We start from the raw sequence: 17,700 nt of genomic DNA on the forward strand, positions 1-17,700 counted from the left end.
AGAAATAGGGGATAGGATGGCGATAGGGTGGAAGTTTGTAATGTTACTGCCACCTTTGTGTAGGGGAATGATGAAGACTTTCTTCCAGATTTGGGGGACCTGGCATTCTGTGATGGACCGATTTAATTCGTATACTGACAGGGAAGGCTATTTCTTCTGCAGCTACTTTTAGGAAGTAGAAGGGGATTTTGTTTGGCCCATTGGAACCAGGTGTTAATTTTAGGAGAATTTTTTTTTTATAGTAGATATGGAGATGGGCTTGATGGAGAAAGGTGGGGGTTGAGGGCGGGAGCTCTTGGGGCAGGAAGGGGTGGGTGTGGGCCGATGAGAAGCCACTAGATTGTTGGTGAAGGATGATGATAGTTTGCTGATGGAGTCAATGAAAAAGTAGTTAAATTGGGTAGATATGTCCAGGTCGGTTGCATCTGGGTTGCGGCAAGGGTTTTTGGTTTTACCAGGGTTGAGGAGAGATGAAATTCCTATCCAAAAATAGCTTGAGATTGGTATTGTGGTTAGTTTGGAGGGTAGTGAAATATACTTTGAGGTCAGAGGCAATAAGTTTTTTGACTGTTTTGTAATGTTTTATAGTAGATGATAGAGGTTTTATTTTTTGGTATGGTGTCCAGGCTTTGTCGCGTAGATGCATGGTGGCTAAAGTGTTTTTAGTTAGCCAGGGTACAAGGTTACTGTTTATACTTTAGTTTTTTAGTGGGGCAAATAAGTTGAGTATGTTTATGAAAGTGGTGAAGTAGGAAAGAGCAATATCTAAAGGAAGGGTTTTTAATGGGTTCCAATTGGTGTTTTTTAGTGTTATTGAAAGTTTGGGGATTGAAGTTTTTAAGCAGCGAGTAGAGGTGTAGGAGTGCGTTAGTTGCCTAGAGGGGAGGGGAAGTGATGGGCGAAAGTGGGGAAATGGTCTGCTAGTAGTCTGGAAGAATGCCACTGTCTTGAGATATATTGAGGATGGGATACCACAATCCAGTCTGATATTTCCAGTAGTGAAGTTCTTAGCTGATCTGGTGGTGGAGTTGATTAGTTGTGTAAATTTGTATAGGTTAATATTGAGAGAGTTGTTGGGGGCTTGTATTGTGGCCCAGTTTATTTTAACATCACCCAGGATTATGGTTTCATGGTTAATGTTGGAGGAGACCCAGGAGAGAATTTCCTGAAGGGATGAGATATCTCCAGGGGGAATATAGAGGGAGAGAACAAATGATTTGCTTGTTCAGGTGGAGTAGGGCTGGTATTGTTTCTGCCTTGTTGAATTTGGGGAAGGGTTTGGTGTAAGGGGTAACTTGAGAAGGATGCCGAGTAAAGTAGTGCTTCGCCACCCCCTTTTTTGTGCCCTGTCATTCCTTAGTATGTGATAGTTGGGTGGTATTAATTCCAACACCAATGCCAATTTTTCTTGATTACCATACCAATTCTATCCCTGATTTTCTGAGTCCCTTATTTTCTTTGTAAATGGCTCTAAATATAAACACCTGTGCTTGGTTCCTGTTTTCAGATGCAACTTGTCAGAAAAGAACCCCTCCAACTTTATTTTTTTCTCTGATCCCTCCTAATTAATCTTATTGTATCAGGAAATGCAAATGTTTCTGTGATGCCCACTACTGTTGCCAATGTGTGATGGGCCAGTAGTCAAGGAGCTCGAATCCTCACCAGTGACACTGGAGAGGTGCATACACTTGGAATACAAATGGATACACACAGTATATCCATATGCAGACATCTCTGCATCAAGTACAGTTTCCCTTAAGAGCACACAGGGAACACAGAGCCTGGGGTCTGGATGTCTCTATATATGTCTCCCTCCAGATCCCCAGTAAGATTTCCCACTGGTACAGCTGTAGGGTTAGGTTCTCAGCCAAGTGTCCAAGCCATGTCCTGCAGCACCCTCTCTGTAAACCCAGTGCCTTGTGTCCCTGCCCCAAGTAGCTGACGCACACAAACTTTTCAGAGAGTTGGTTTGCACAGACAGTTGGGAAAGGCTGATAAATCTACTGGCTATGTCCCCTTATGCCCAGACTATAAGGTTGCTACTACTGCCACCAGACACTTCACAGTCCACTACTCTAAGGCTGTTAAAGGGTGTCCAATTATACTGTGAAATATTAACACCAATACAAATGGTAGTTCACCAAGATGGCTAGGCCTTCTTGAGTGGTGCACAGTGTCGCCAATTAATATAAGTACTCTCAAAAGGTTGGATACTGTCTTCAAGAACCACCCACAATAAAAGTATTAAATATATTTAATAGTAAATAAAAGTACATGAAATGTTGAATATATATTCACAGTAAACTACAGTGATCAAATCACAGAAAATATTGAATACTTTGTTTTTCTTTATTTGTTTGAGTCTGTCCATCAGTCTCTGAGCTTCACTATATTCCTGACTGAATTTAGGAGAATTATACTGTTCCCTAATAACTTACTTGGGCAAGACGAGATGAAACAAGTGAGCAGTCTTTCTAGTCAAGCTCCCAAACAGAATACCTCATCCTCCGAGATTACTCACTGTAACAAGATGACTTGCTGAATGACCTCATCTGGTCACCTGACTCTAGGTTCCCACAATATCTCCTTTTGAAGTTTGAAACAGGACTTTAGCAGACTGCTACAATACACATTTAGAGCTTTTATGGTGATGCCTAGGAGCCAGAAACATTTACAACACCCCCATCTCCTTCTTTACAAAAGCTAACTGGTAATGGCTGCTCCCAGACTTTCCGTCTTCAGGCCTGCTCAGCACTGTGGGATGCCATTCAATGATTTAACAGCTCATTTACATTTTTCTTAGAATAAGCCAGCTGGTTAACCATTGCTGTGCCAGTGTCCTCTATTTAAACAAAACCTATACATTTAATTTGGATACCATAAAAAAGTACATTTCTCTTCATTTCAGCAGGTGCAGTGTTGATACATTTTAACACAATTAACACACGCAGAGCTCACAAATGCATTTTCAGCACAAGCATTTGTACAAATCTGCTTGATATATAAATGACTTAACAATTATTTACAAAATTCTAGTTAGTTGTGCTGGCACAAGTCCTCAATCCACTGCCCTACTTCTCCCTGACATGGCTGGCAGTACCTCCTATTATCACAGCTTCCGTTGCCCTACTCGTAAAATCCCAGCTTATTTGCATCAAGGCTCATCAACTAGTATTTTCATTACATGTATGCTACCCTCCAGATCATCATTGTTCTATTAATGTTAAATACTTACCTCCCTCCATAAAACCACATTGATCCATATCTGTCAATTTTGGCAACACCTTTGCCATTCTTTTAGATATTGTAGACATAAACACTCAAAAGTCATGGTTTAAAATTGAATTGAGCATATATGAAACTGGGTCTTAAGGGTCTTTACCATTTTTAGGTATTAACAGCAACCACAGCTTTCTTCCAGGATGCTGGTGTGTTCTCTTCTGTTAGACAAGACTTTCCAGATCTTTAGCACTAGCTTCCAAACTTCCACAGGAATACCATTTATCCCTGGAGACTTTACTGCAGATTGTAAGTCACTGTTATCACATCTCCTCCTATATTAACTGTTTATTGTTGAGCCTCAGCCACTTCAAGGAGTCTTCTTAAATATTTCCGTCTATGCTCACTCTTCATTTCCATATTTCTCTGCTTTTTACAAATTTTCATAAAATGTCTGAAATATTTCTAATAGCTCTATAGGATCTTATTTTTGGTATAGGTGCTAAGTTTGGCAACAACACTTATTGTTTTCTGTTGCTTAAGTTATTGTGCTAAAAGTTTTTGTGCTCTGGAGTTAAACAGTTGCTCATCTTCAAATTTAAGTTTAACCCTCCAGATAGGAACAGTTGTCCCAAATTAAAACTGCCGCACAGGCATAACCTAACCTAAAGTTAAGGTTATCCATGCTTAGGTGCAGGCCACAGCCTGTGCTGCTACTTTTACTGATTGCTGTCTGTTTTTGTCTTATCTTTATTTCTCACCTTAATGTGAAAAACAACTTGTACATTTTCAGAAAACATTAACTTTTAACCTTGCTAATTAGTGTTCTACTTTTATTATATGTCCGTCTGCTTCTCGCCATGGAAAGCTAAGAAGAAAATGTCCATCTGCCCTCAGCTACATAGTTTTCATAATGAGTATTTATTTGCTAAAGGAAAACTGTTCAGTATGTTCAATGTTCTGTTATTTACCTGTTGTGCTTGCTGACTTTAGTATTTTTATCACATACAGCAATAACTCCAAATGCTTTACTGTATGACAAGGTTTGTTATGAAATGTTTTATACAAATACTGTTGAACAAAATTTGTTTTAGCTATTTTTCCCTTCAGTGTCCTTTTAAGACATTTAATAACATGAAGTGGGGTATTTACTTTCTTAAACTTGTCAAGAACCAAAAGGCAATCAAACGTCCAGGCTTTCCACTTTTACTTGCAAAGCCGTATTTCACAGATAATACTGCTTTATAATCTCGCGTATATTCACTAATTTCCGAGTTGCTGTTCTTCCTCCTGCAAAATCTGCATCTCCCAACCCAGACTCTGGTTCAAGTCCAAGGAACTTGCGGTTCTTCTAGTTAACTCCTGTACTTTTGTCTGTCTACCAAGCAATTTCCTTTGGAACACTGGAAAAGATTTCACTGGCAAAGTCTGTCTGTGAGCTTTGTCATCAGAAGAATGAGAAATTGAGTCCCCTTCTGTTTGCTGGTCCACTATTTGTTGGACAAAGTTTTGTCTTTCGTTCTTGGCCTGTTGCATCAAAAATTAGTTTGATCCTCCAGGGAAAAAAATTCTGAAGACTGCTGGATGCAGCGGTTTTTAATCTCGCACCTGCCTCTCAACATTCCTTGATTGCTGGGGTAAATTTGTTTCTCTTTTACCTGGTATACAGTGAATAATCATTTTACCACAAACTTTGCTGTTTCCAATTTTTAATACTTTGCTCTTCTGCCACAATTTTTAGGATCAACTCTTTCTACTGGTGTGATTGCATCTTTACTAATACAGATCTTGTTTGATTTCTCACTGCCAGGTTTGGACCATACACACAATGTCCTCTTTCAGTTAACAAATCCTGTTGGGGAATACTAGCCCAGTTGCTTGTGTGCGCTTTCATAAAATCAATAGTCTATTCCTTCCATTTTCTCTGGGACAACAGAAAATCTCAGGATGTTATATGGTCCTATCTCGCCTCTATTCTTTACTCATGGGTTCGGAGCCGAGAATGACGTCTCTAATTGGCTGGGCTAACCCGGTATCCCAAGATGCACCTCACCCTAGCCCCAGATCTCGTTTGCCGCTCGCAGAGTTAGGACGTGGTCTCACTTGGCTGTGGCTAAGTACCCTTTCAAATAGTTTTCTAAGTATTTTAGTAGTCAGTTGTATTGTAAAAGCTTTTTAATAGCTACTCTTCTATTTTTGACTAGTTCTTGTGAGCTTTGTGAGGACTGTGTTTTTGTGGTATCCCTCTGTTTCGCGGGCTAGGCCCGTTTAAGTTAGAGGACCTAGTCCTCTCCAGTGTTGTTCCCTTGTATTTTTTGTGCTGGTTTTTCGAGTTGTTGGTAGTTTTTCCCTCCAAGAAACATTTAACTTAGAGTTTACTTGGCTGTTAGTGTGTTTGGTTTTCCCGCCTTCCTCTTGTGTTGTCTCTGTCGGCTGGGTGTTGTGCGGTTGTTATGTCTAAAGAGCATAAACCCTCCGGGTTTAAGAAGTGTACCAAATGTGGCTACAAAATGTCCATTACAGATGGGCATTCCATCTGTGTGTATTGTCTGGGTGCTATTCACCTACAAGAGTCCTGCAGTTTTTGCCACGTGTTTAGCCCTTAGGGTACTGCAGGAAAGAAAAAAACTGATTTTGAAGGGGCTGATTAAGCCTGCCTTTGAGGAGGCCTTAGATTCTTCTTCGTATTGTCCTCGGGACCGCAGGAGAAAGTTTCGGTTATGGATACTACCTCCTCGGCTCCATTGTCCTCGGGGCCGCAGGAGGTATCTATTGTACTGGAGTCTACCTCTGCTCCGATTTTATTGGGGCCTATTCGGAGCCGGTCACCCAGTGTCCAGCATGAGTCTCCAGGTAGGAGATCCCGATCCCCTTCTATTTCTTCCAAATCCCTCTAGACTGTCTGATTTGGATGTGGATAGGGTGGTCCAGAGGCTCCTGCAGTCGCCGGTGTTAGCAAAACTGTTTTCGGCTCAGACCCAGTCGGCTCCAGAGCCAGTCCCTGTCCTGGTACCGATGATTCCTCCCCTGAGCACCTATGTGTCGTCGGAGCCGGAGTGCCCCGCGCTGAGTGATGTCCTTGTGTCTGCTCCGATACCCCAGGTGTGTCTATCTGAGCCGGCGTCTGCTCCAACCATGTCGGCTCCGTCCTCTGGTTTCAGTACTCGGGTTTCCTCAGTCGGACCCGAGGGGGATACCTCGGGACTCCTGTCGGTTCAGAGTCTCCCTCTCAGTGCATCGGCTCGGGGAATCTCTACTCCGGTCGTGGTCTCGGAGACTGGTCAGTCCTCTGAGTCCGGGGATCTGCCTTCAAGGCCATGAGGAGCTCACTGGCCAGATCGTCAGTCACATCACCTGGATCGGTCACTCCGTCCCCATACACCCTGGCTAGAGCCTCTGACGCCCCCTATCCGTGGATGGCGGAGCCCGAAGGTCTGGGGATACCCCCTTGAGCGGTCTCCTACTTTGCGGGCCCCTCAGAGTTGGTGCCTGAGGAGCCCCCCAGAAAGAAGTTGTGCAAGAGGAAGTACATAGACTCCCAGGACGAGTCCCTCACCTCTGATACCGACCTCAAGGAGACAGAGAGGGGTCCCCCAACTCCGATGTCTCTTTCTCAGACATCCTGGAGATTGAGGCAGAGGCGACGCCTTCCAAGACCCCCTCAGAGGAGGCGTCGGTATTCCTCAAGGCCTTCGGTGCTCAATCCTTCGCCTCCTGGGTGTCTCCACCCTTCGAACTCCTGGATTTGATTTGTCGAAGGGGGTGGGAGAATCCCGATTCCCTGGAACCAGTGCCCAGACGTCCAAATAAGTTCCTTTTTGCTCCCCCGGGGAAAGAGTTCCTGACCAAAGGGGTTTCGGTAAATGCCTTGGTGGTGGCGGCAGCCACTCAGCAGGAAGTTGCAGAGGCTTCTTCCGTCCATCCTCCTAACAAGGAGTCCAGGAGTATGGACCGGTACAGGAAGCGTACCCTGTCTTCGGCGACCTTTATCTTGCGGTCGCTGAATTACCTTTGTCATTTCACTCGGCTCCAAAGAGATCTCCTTAAGGAGCTACTCTGACTGGTAACATGCATGAGGCGGTAACGCAAACTGTTAACGCCCAGTTGTCTACCCTTGGTTCCATTGTCAACTCGTCCATGAGGCACGTATCTTATGCAGCCAAAGGGGCGAGTAGGGCAGCTAGCTCAGGTGTAGCTTTCAGAAGGCAAGCCTGGATGTGCCTGTGTCATTTCGCGGAGGCCTTTGTCTTCCTTCACTGGGGCCCACTTTGGGTCCTCTCTTTTTGGGACCAAAGTGAAAGACACCCTCACCAGATGCGAACAGGAGGGAAAGACTCTATCTGCCGTAGGGGCCCATTTCTCTCTCCTTTCTAGGCCTTACCCCAAGGCTCAGAGAGGGGAGGGAAATGTGGTTCAAGAAGTCTCGGAGACCTTTCCCTACAGCTCAAGGTGAGCCCCCCTCCAGAGGCAGAGGAGGGGGAAATTATTCTGGAAGACGCCGTCCTCTAGGCAGAGGAGGCCCCTGCAACTCGCGAGACCGCGATTCCTTTCGTGGATTTTCCTTCCAGCGTTCTGAGGCATTGCCCGACTGTGCTGTTCCGGAGCCAGTCGGGGGCTGAATTTTGTTGCATCCGGAAGCCTGGGAAAGCATCACCCAGGATCGTTGGGTGCTTCGAATAGTTACCGGAGGTTACGCTATTCCCTTTGTATCAACACCCCCTCCAGTCAGAAGAATCCCGGACGTTCCACCCAGTCAACGGGATCAAGCAGCACTAGAAGTTACAAAGCTGCTAGAAAAAGGAGTCATCCAACCAGTCCCCTCAGACCATATCGGATCAGGAACTTACTCAAGACTTTTTTTGGTGCCGAAAAGAACAGGGGACCTGAGACCAATTCTGGATCTCGGTCGACTGAATCACTACGTTCTGAAGTCCAAGTTCCGAATGGTCACGCTTCAGTCCATTTTTCCATTGTTGGAAAAAGGAGTATGGATGTGCTCCATCGATCTCAAGGATGCCTACTACCACATCAAGATGGACAAGGCATCCAGGAGTCAGTCATGCTTCCGGCTGGGAGCCAGTCACTTCCAGTTTTGTGCCCTGCCCTTTGGTCTCACCACAGCCCCCAGGGTGTTCAAGTGTTTGGCAGTGGTGACAGCTCACCTGAGACGTCAGGGATTCCAGGTGTTTCCGTATCTGGGCGATTGGCTTCTCACCGCCCCCACCAGGCATCTGCTCGTGCAAGCCAGGGAGACTACCATAGCACTGTGTCAACAATTAGGAATTACTTTAAACTGGGAAAAGTTTGCCTTGCTGCCCTCACAGCATGTTGTTTTTATAGTCGCAGCGCTAGACTCTATTCAGATGCGAGCCTTTCTGCCACAAGAGAGAATGAGTGCTGCAGTCTCAGATCCACGCACTGTTGCCCCTCAAAAGAGTCAAGTCAGGTTAGTTCTCAAGCTTTTGGGATCCATGGCCGCCACCATCATGCTGGTGCCTCTGGTCAGGTTACATATGCAGATTCTGCAATGGCTCCTTTCTGCCCAATGGTCATTTCAGAAACTTCCTCTTTCCCACTTGATACTTCTCACGGAACTGTGCAAACAGGACCTCCACTGATAGCTACGTTCCACCAATCTGGACAAAGGGAAGAGCTTGATTCCTTTGTCTCCAGTGGCCACGATGACCACGGACGCCTCCCGGATGGGAGGGCATTATCTTGGCAGGACGGTCCAAGGCACATGGCAAGATCACGTGGTACATCTGCACATCAATGTCCTGGAGATGAGAGCAGTGTTTCTAGCATTGCGAGCACTCCAAGACTCTCTACCTCTGGGAACGATTGCGATTCACTCGGACAACATGTCCGTAGTGTGGTACCTGAACAAGCAAGGGGGAACCTAGTCTTATCCCCTCTGCAGAGAGGCTATGCGAGTGTGGCATTGGGCACTATCTTCCCAACGGTTCTTAGTGGCAACTCACATTCCGGGAAAGTCCAATGTGATAGCGGACAGGCTGAGCAGAGCTATTCTGATGCCTTACAAGTGGTCCCTGAACAACCGAGTGGCGGTTCAAATTTTCAACAGGTGGGGTCAGCCTTGCTGCGATCTCTTTGCCAGTCCCCTCAATGCCAAATGCAGCGAGTACTTCACACTGATCCCCCCACAGGGAGAGTCACCCAGGGACGCTCTAGCCCACGATTGGCCTCCCTGTCTGGTCTACACTTTCCCTCCGTTTCCTCTGTTACCAAGAGTGATTCAGAAAGCCATATCCTTGGGAAGCAGGATGATTCTTATTGCTCCACACTGGCCTCGACAAGTATGGTTCCCTTTTCTTCAGAAGTACGCAGTGGACGGTCCTTGGACTCTGGACCCAGTGCCAGACCTCCTGACTCACATGTCAGGCCAGCTCCATCCATCCCTGCGAACCCTCAGGCTGACAGCCTGGCTACTCCACTTCCATCACTAGTTTCTTTTTCACCGGAGGTGGTACACATCTTGTCTTCATCTCAAGTCTTCTACCAGGAAAATTTATTCCAGCAAATGGAAGAGATTCTCCATTTGGGCTCAGGCCCGAGGTTTGGACCCCCCCTCACAGCCCCTATTCCATCGGTTTTAGATTTTTAGCCATGCTTTTCCGTCGGGGCTCTGCGCCCGCTATGATTAAAGTGCAATTGGCTGCAATCTCCAATTTCCATACATCTTACGAGCCCTCTCTTATGGGCCATAAACTCTGCAAGGCCTTCTTGAAAGGCACTTGGCTACTTCGCCCTCCTGTGTCAGAGCCTGTCATGCCATGGGACCTAAACCTTGTGCTACAAGCAATCACTTCACCACCCTTTGAACCAGCTGCAACCTGTGAACTGAAATTTTTATCTTGGAAAACGTCGTTTCTATTAGCCATTACATCGGCCAGAAAGAGTATCAGAACTTCAAGCTCTGTCAATTAAACCTCCGTATTTGACCTTTCATAAGGACAGAGTTTCACTGAGACTTAATCCATCCTTCCTTCCAAAGGTGTCATCCACTGTTAATCTCCATCAATCTATCGAGTTACCAGTGTTCTTTCCAAATTTTTCCAATAGAGCAGAGTTCAGGTTCCATCAGTTGGATGTGCACAGGCAATTGAGGTTCTATTTACACAGTACTAAACAGGTTAGGAAGTCTGATCAACTGTGTCCTTTTTCAGAGAACAGAGCAGGTTGTCCTGTTTCCAAGTGCACAGTTTCTAGATGGATTAAAGATTGTATTTCCTTAATCTACTCTGCGGCAGGCAGAAGTTTACCTTTTCCCGTCAGAGCTCACTCTACCAGGGCAATGTCTACATCGATAGCTTTCCATTCCAGGCTTTCACTGGATGATGATTGTGCTGCGGCCACCTGGGCCTCTCCTCACACCTTTATCACTCATTACAAGCTGGACGTGGCTTCTAGGGGCCGGGCTTCCTGTGGTTCCACAGTTCTCCGGAGTATCTTTCTATGAGCCTCCCAGGATAGAGGTGCTGGGGACGCTATCCCGTGAGTAAAGAATGGAGGCGAGATAGGACCACATAACCTCTGTTAGTTATGTACTCACCATAACGATCGATGTATGTGGTCCATCTCACCTACATTCTTACGAACCCTCCCACCTGCCCCCTTCCTAGAGGATTTGGAGGAATATTGGCTCGGTGAACCCTTCAAGGTCAGTTGCTTTTCTTTCTTTGGCTGGAATTCCTTCCAGTTTTGGTCATGTGTGGGTTATGATTGATATGGTTGCAAACAAGATCTGGGGCTAGGGCGAGGTGCATCTTGGGATACCGGGTTAGCCCAGCCAATTAGAGACTTCATGCTAGAGAAATAGTTGGCCGAGTCGGAGCCGATTCTCGGTTCCGAACCCGTGAGTAAAGAATGTAGGCGAGATGGACCACATACATCGATCGTTATGGTGAGTACATAACTAACTGCTTTCTCTGCATGCTGTGTCCTCTAACTCTACCATTTTTTAAACCGCTCTTCTGAGCAGTCCAATACTTGAGCCTTTTCATTTTGAGCTCCGTTTCTTATAGTTTTTATCAGTTTATCTGAGTAGTTTAAAGCTTCATCCGTTTGTTCCTTCTTGCTTGAGTTAATGTACTCCAGTGTTTTGTGTTTGTTTATTAATGAGCTCTGAGCACATGTGATTTATTTTTTCCTTTAGGTTATTGGAAACCATGACCGATCATTGCGTACAATTCCCCATTTGGCATGTACCTCACCAGACACCAGCAACAACTGGAGAGACCACAAAAGTACCTCACAAAGAGGATACTGGGCCTTAAACACATGTCCTTTAGAGAGAGACTAAAAAAAACTCCAGTTATTCTTTCTCGTATCGCCTACTTGGAGGCAATCTCTGCTTGACTTAGAAAGCCATGTCTGACCCAGCCCTGTTAGATGTGCTACATCTAGAAAAATCCCAATCCCCTCCGCACCACACACTCCAGAGACCTCAACCAACAGAATATGCTGGAGGGACATGTTCTTAACCCAGAGACTGCCCATACTCTGAAATAGACTTCCATTACACGTCAAGCAGAGCACTTCACTAGCCCTCTTCAAAAGAAATCTTGACAAGTGGATGGGAAATAGAAAATTCACCGTGGGAATCACTTCAGTGGCTCTGCTTGATAGAGGCACTAGAAACTAATGTCTGGCAGCACAATGCCAGGCAATCCCATGGGCTAGGCTTGTAAAGGCTCTAGGGCCATTAGCTTAGTACTTGCCTATGAAACTTGCCCAAAGCTGGATCTTGAACTGCTTTTTGCTGAACAGCTGCAGGATTCTTCCAGTCTGTTTTTTCTCTTCACATTTTCTAGTTGATTTTCTTGGTCTCCCTAAGTTTGTTCTTTGCTGGCATCCTGGCAGTTTACTTACTAGCTAGTAAATCTGACAGTTACTTGTCCCCATCTTTCAATTTCTTTTTTCCTCACTGGATAGCTGAATTTAAGCTGTTCAGTATGCAGCCAACTTGGAAGACGTCGTTTTTGTAAGTTTCTTGATGAAAAAAGTACAGTTGTATAGTGAAGTGCTATTTGATTGAGCATAAGAAGGCCTTATTAACCAAATACCAGAAGTATCAAAGACAGTTGTCTCTACATTGATACATGAACAAAAAAATGTAACCTTAACAGATTTATACTGTGTGTGAACCTAAAGTAATGCAGTAGTAGACATATGATTTGAAGAGTTGCAATCTTTGCATCAAAACCTCCTCCAGTTTGCAGTGGAAGTGATGAATAAAGACAGAACATGAGATATTAACTGACAGCAGATGGTGTACTGAATGAGTTGCATTATTGCACTGGGATGTTGTAATTTGTTTTTCACCATTTCCATCCCCGTCGTTACCTTCTACTTTGTATTCCTGGGTTGCACATCTTCAGGGATGTGTGTGAGATGTTTTCTTGCAAGTACAAATCTTGATGATTTTTCCAAAGCTGAACAAACTTTAAATAAGTTGTGTGGAGGGAGGGGGCACTGCAGCCTTGAAGTTAGAATTAAGTGAGGGTTGCAGAGGAGCATGCACCAAATGCATAAACATTTAAAATGAAATTTTGACTATACTCTGTCGCATATCGTCTACTCAGAGGCGATCTCTGCTTAACATACAAGGCCATGTCAAATCCCGAGCTGTTGGACATGCTACACTTAGAAATCCCAATCCCTCAGAGCTACACGCTCCAGGGATCTAAACCTTGTCATCACAATAAACAAAACATGCTGGAGGGATAGGTTCCTGACCCAGAGACTCCCCAGACTCTGGAATAGATTGCCCATACATGTCAAGCAGAGTGCCTCTTTGGACCTCTTCAAGAGGAACCTTGACAATTGGATGGGGGAGAGGAAATTCACCCCAGGGATCACGTCAGTCGCCCTGCTAGACAGGGGTCCAGGAAAGTAAATGTGGGAAGAAATATTCAGGGAATTGTTATGGCTAGGCTTGTATAGGCCCTAGGGCTGATAGCCTAGTACCAACCTATGAAGTGTAATTTGATTTAATAAGGTTCGGTGCAATGACAGTTATGTCTTCAATTACCTTTCCATTTTTGCTGTTCAGACATAATATAATGTAGTCATGTTTGATTTCTTGCACTCAGCTGTTTAATGGGGAACCATGCACCCTTGAGGTGATGCAATATACTGTCGTATAATTTACTTTTGATCCTTCCCTTTCTTAGTATCTAGACCTCACTTCCCAGTTGCCAGTATTGCTTAGATGTGTATAGAAAACCTTGAAGGGTACTCATTGCCCTTCCTAGCCCACCCTCTGACTTCCTAAAGTTTATTCCTAAACTCAGTCACCAATTTAGCAGTGGAAAAAAAAAAATCATTCCATTGCTAAAACACTGCACAGAATTCCAAGTTTGCTTTGTTTTTTGTTTTAATGCCACTGTATCCAATTGTACAAGAGTATTTTAGTGTTTAAGTTAGACAAGAACTTTACTCTGCATCTACTGGCTATTTGCAAATTAGTGAAACAGGATGTAGCACTGAAATAGCAGGCTTTGCTGCTGCATTCTGAGTTAATTTTTTTTGGTCATTCTTAAGTGTTCCTTGGCCCTGCATGTTACTCTTCACATTGATTCTTGTGGCCTACTGCAAATAAAGTATGTCACATGGAGTCGTGTTTACTTAGAAGCAAATATGTTGCATAGCACGAGCAGTTTCATGTTTGCAGCCTTCCTCAATGTTGGTATACCACCTCTGATGCTGTCATACCCTAAATTATTTAATTGACTGAGGTTTTAGTTTGGGATGGCATAAGCTTTTTGTTTTAATCTCAAGAGTTGTGAGTACCACGCTGCCAACACCCCCTGAGTCACTGTTTGGTGCCTATTGTTTTGACTATTGAGAGGATTAGGGACCAATGGGAGGCATTTATTAGGTTGTTATATTTCATGTTTCCCCCCTCCTTCACCTTGCAGCCTTGCCCACCTTAAATCATAATATACACAAACAGGGAGACATAGTGATGCAAGATCAACTTGAGACTTTGCCCAGTTGACATTCCAGAGCAGTGGTACTCAGTGGCTTAGGCATTCTGTTTTTGGAACTGCTTGGCCTGCCCTGATGGTTTGTTTTGTTTTTTAATCCTGGTTACTGAGAAAGGGCATAGTTTTTTTTTTTTTTTTTTTTCCTCCTCGTTGCTGAGAAGAGGCATCCCACCCCCACCAAAAAAGTTGGGGACAAATTTCTTAACCTTTAATTTGGGGGGAGTGGCTTATCTTTTTTATGTGGAGCTATTTTATAAGAAAATGCTTTCTGTTGAATATTGCTGAAAAGAGCAATGTTGGAATTGTGGATTTCAAATCTTGGAGGGGTGGTTACTGATCTAGTTTCGACATTTTTACATTTGTCGAATATAGTGCTTTAAAAAAAAAAAGTGCTTGAAGAAAAGGACTGCTCCATCATGGAGATATGAGGAATGATGTGGGTTTAGGAAATTTTCCCTTGTGTAGAAGTTTGGCCAGTGGCTTTCCCACTTGCATTTCAATTCTAGGAGGGATATTATACCCCCTCCCAAAAAAAATGGACTTCAAATCGAATTGTATTAGTTGTGGAAACGAGCAATGTTAAAACTGACTGATTTGAATGTTTCTGATTACAGTTTCTACTTGAATTGTGGTCATGGATTTTTTTTACCTAACATCCTTTCCTGCCTGAAATTGTAATGTTGGGTACTGTTTTTAATAAAGCTGGCACCTGATTTTTATATTTTTTTTGTATTTCAAATATCTGTCCAATTTTTTGTTTCAAACTACTATTTTAAATTGTCTTTAAAGCATTTTCAAACTAACCTTTAAGGTGTTTACACTCCTTGTAGGAAATTAAGATGGGTATTCCTTGCCCAGCTTTTATAACTCCTGAACTGGTTGTGGTAACAGGTATACTGTGTGGTGTTTAATGGATCATTATCATTCTGAAACCTTTTCACTATTGCTTTTCTGTTAGCTTCATGCAAGTATTTTTCTAGATTGGACATAAGTAGTAATGTATCTGTGCTTTACATTTACAGCAACAAAGACACTGAATCGAGGGATTGCCGAATTCATTGTAATGGCTGCTGATGCAGAACCGTTGGAAATCATTCTTCATCTGCCATTGCTTTGTGAAGATAAAAATGTACCATATGTTTTTGTGAGATCAAAGCAGGCTCTTGGGAGAGCATGCGGTGTCTCTAGACCAGTTATTGCAGCTTCAGTGACCATCAAAGAGGGATCTCAGCTAAAACCACAAATCCAGTCTATTCAGCAAGCAATAGAACGTTTACTGGTGTGAAATGTGCGCACTCATTTGACAGAACTTTACTCCATAGAAATAAAAATACAGTATGATATTCAGATTGTGTGATAGACTGATTATATTCTGAAGCAGAAGTATATTTTGCTAGCTTTTTTTATTATTAAATCTAAAACAAAAGTTAAATTACTACATTAGTTGATTTCTCATCGCCATTAGCTTTATTTTTTTTTAGTAAATAAAGATGATTTTTGTAATTATATTGATTTTTCTAGATGCAAACTCATTTTTAAAGTGCACGTACTGCATAACCACATATGTTCCTTTTGAAAGACAGTGTATTAATTTTCTTTCAGTGCATGGACAAAGGCAAGGTGGAAGGGATCTGTAAAAGATTGGACCAGGCCTTTTTGATTTTTATGTTTGCAGTAGACCTTTTTGTTTTATGTTTGCATGTTGTGTTGTAGAGCTCATAGGTGTGTACTAGGCTAATGGCCCTGGGGTCTTTACAGGCCTAGCCATAGGATTACCCTGCCATCGTGACACCCGACCTTAGTTCCCAGTGCCTCTGTCAAGTGGAGCCACTGGAGTTATCTCCGGGGTGAATTTGCTATTTCCCATCCACTCAAGATCTTTCTTGAGGGTCAGCGAGGTACTCTGCTTGACATGTATGGGAAGTCTATTCCATACCATGGGCAGTCTCTGGGTTATGAACCTGTCCTTCCAGTACATTCTGTTGATTGTGGTAATGAGGTTGAGGTCTCTGGAGCATGTGGTGTGGAGGGATTTCTTTAGATGTAGCATTTCTAACAGAGTTGGATCAGACATGGCTTTGTAAGTCAAGCAGAGAGATCACCTCTAAGTAGGTGATGTGAAACAGGGAATAAGGAGTTTTTTTTTTTTTAGTCTGTCCATATAGGACAAGTGTTTAAGGCCTAGGATCCTCTTTTTATGAGGTACTTTTGCGGCCTCTCCAGTTGTTGCAGGTGTCTAGTGAGGGTACATGCCAAATGGGGCATTGTACTCTATTGGCCTAATGAGGGAAAAGTAGAGGGAGACCATGACCTCTTTCTTCCTGGATGCAGAACCCTTAGTAATGAGATGTGCCACATAGAAGGACTTTCTGACCACAGTGGCAATGTGGTGATCAAAAGAGTTTGCTGTCAACTTGTGTTCGCAGATCTGTCATAAAGCCTTCTGTGTTCAGTGGACTACCACCAGCAGTGTGGTAATTCATGGGAAACTGGCTTTCCCCAAAGGGGATGAGGACACATTTTTTGGCATGGAGCTTAAGGTCATGGTTCTGACACCAGTCGTTGGTCTCATTGAGGCCATTCTGTAGGATATCTACATCACTTGGGGAGTTAATAATAGCTCCCAACTTGCAATCATCTGCGAACTTTGTCAGCCAGAGACCCTTCGTATTGGCCTGGACTTCTGAGAAGTAAATACCAAACAGGAGAGGACCCATGACCGAACCCTCTGGGGCTCCACTTGTGACTGGTTGGCAGTCGGACTTGGAGTCAGCTACTTTCACACTGTGGGTTCCATCTGTGAACCAGTTTGCAACCCACCTAGTGATATAGGGTTTCATGCGTGAGGTTTTCTATGATTCCTGAGTGGGGAATGGTATCAGAAGCCTTGGCCAGGTCAAGGAAGGCTGTATGAACAACCTTGCATTCATCCACAGCTCTGGTGAGTAACTCAAAGAAGTCGACCAAGTTGAGCAGGCATGATCTACCCCTCACAAAACCAAACTATATGGGATCCAGAGTTTGGAGATTCCCTATATCATTGTTTATTAGGTCCATGATTATGCATCCCATAGCTTTGCATATCAGACTCATCAGGCTAATGGGGCTGTAGTTCCCAGGGTCTGTAGTCACTCCTCCTATTGTGGAGAGGGATGACTGTAGCAGTGCGCCATTCGGTAGGGACAAAGCTTGAGGTAAGGCTGTGATTGAACAGAGCACACAGGTGAGGTGCCAGTTCACTCTGTAGTTCATGTAGAACACAGCCAGGGATATTGTCAGGTCCCATAGAAGCTGTATTCTTGGCCTTGGACAGTGCTGTTTTAACCTGTGCAGCAGTAATACTGGGTGCCTGGTAATCTACTGGTATGTGATTGGTCCTTTGGGGGGGTAAAGTTGGCACTGAATCTGTCTGCCTGTATATTGACAATATCTGTTGGCTCAGTGTAGGAGGTACCACTGTGCAGTAGGT

General features: G+C 44.0%; 1 protein-coding gene across 1 annotated transcript in view; it reads left to right on the forward strand.

Annotated features, from left to right (window-relative positions):
- The window catches only part of SNU13 (small nuclear ribonucleoprotein 13), a 115,637-nt gene extending 100,059 nt beyond the window's left edge, over positions 1-15,578 (forward strand). The window contains exon 3 of the mRNA XM_044089643.1: positions 15,254-15,578. Within this exon, the coding sequence (XP_043945578.1) occupies positions 15,254-15,516 (263 nt within the window). The 3' untranslated portion in view covers positions 15,517-15,578. The remainder of the gene's footprint in view (positions 1-15,253) is intronic.
- Positions 15,579-17,700: the final 2,122 nt, after the last annotated feature.

This window comes from Protopterus annectens, chromosome 12.part0, assembly GCF_019279795.1.
Source record: "Protopterus annectens isolate FY-2018-M chromosome 12.part0, PAN1.0, whole genome shotgun sequence".
NCBI lineage: Eukaryota > Metazoa > Chordata > Ceratodontiformes > Protopteridae > Protopterus > Protopterus annectens.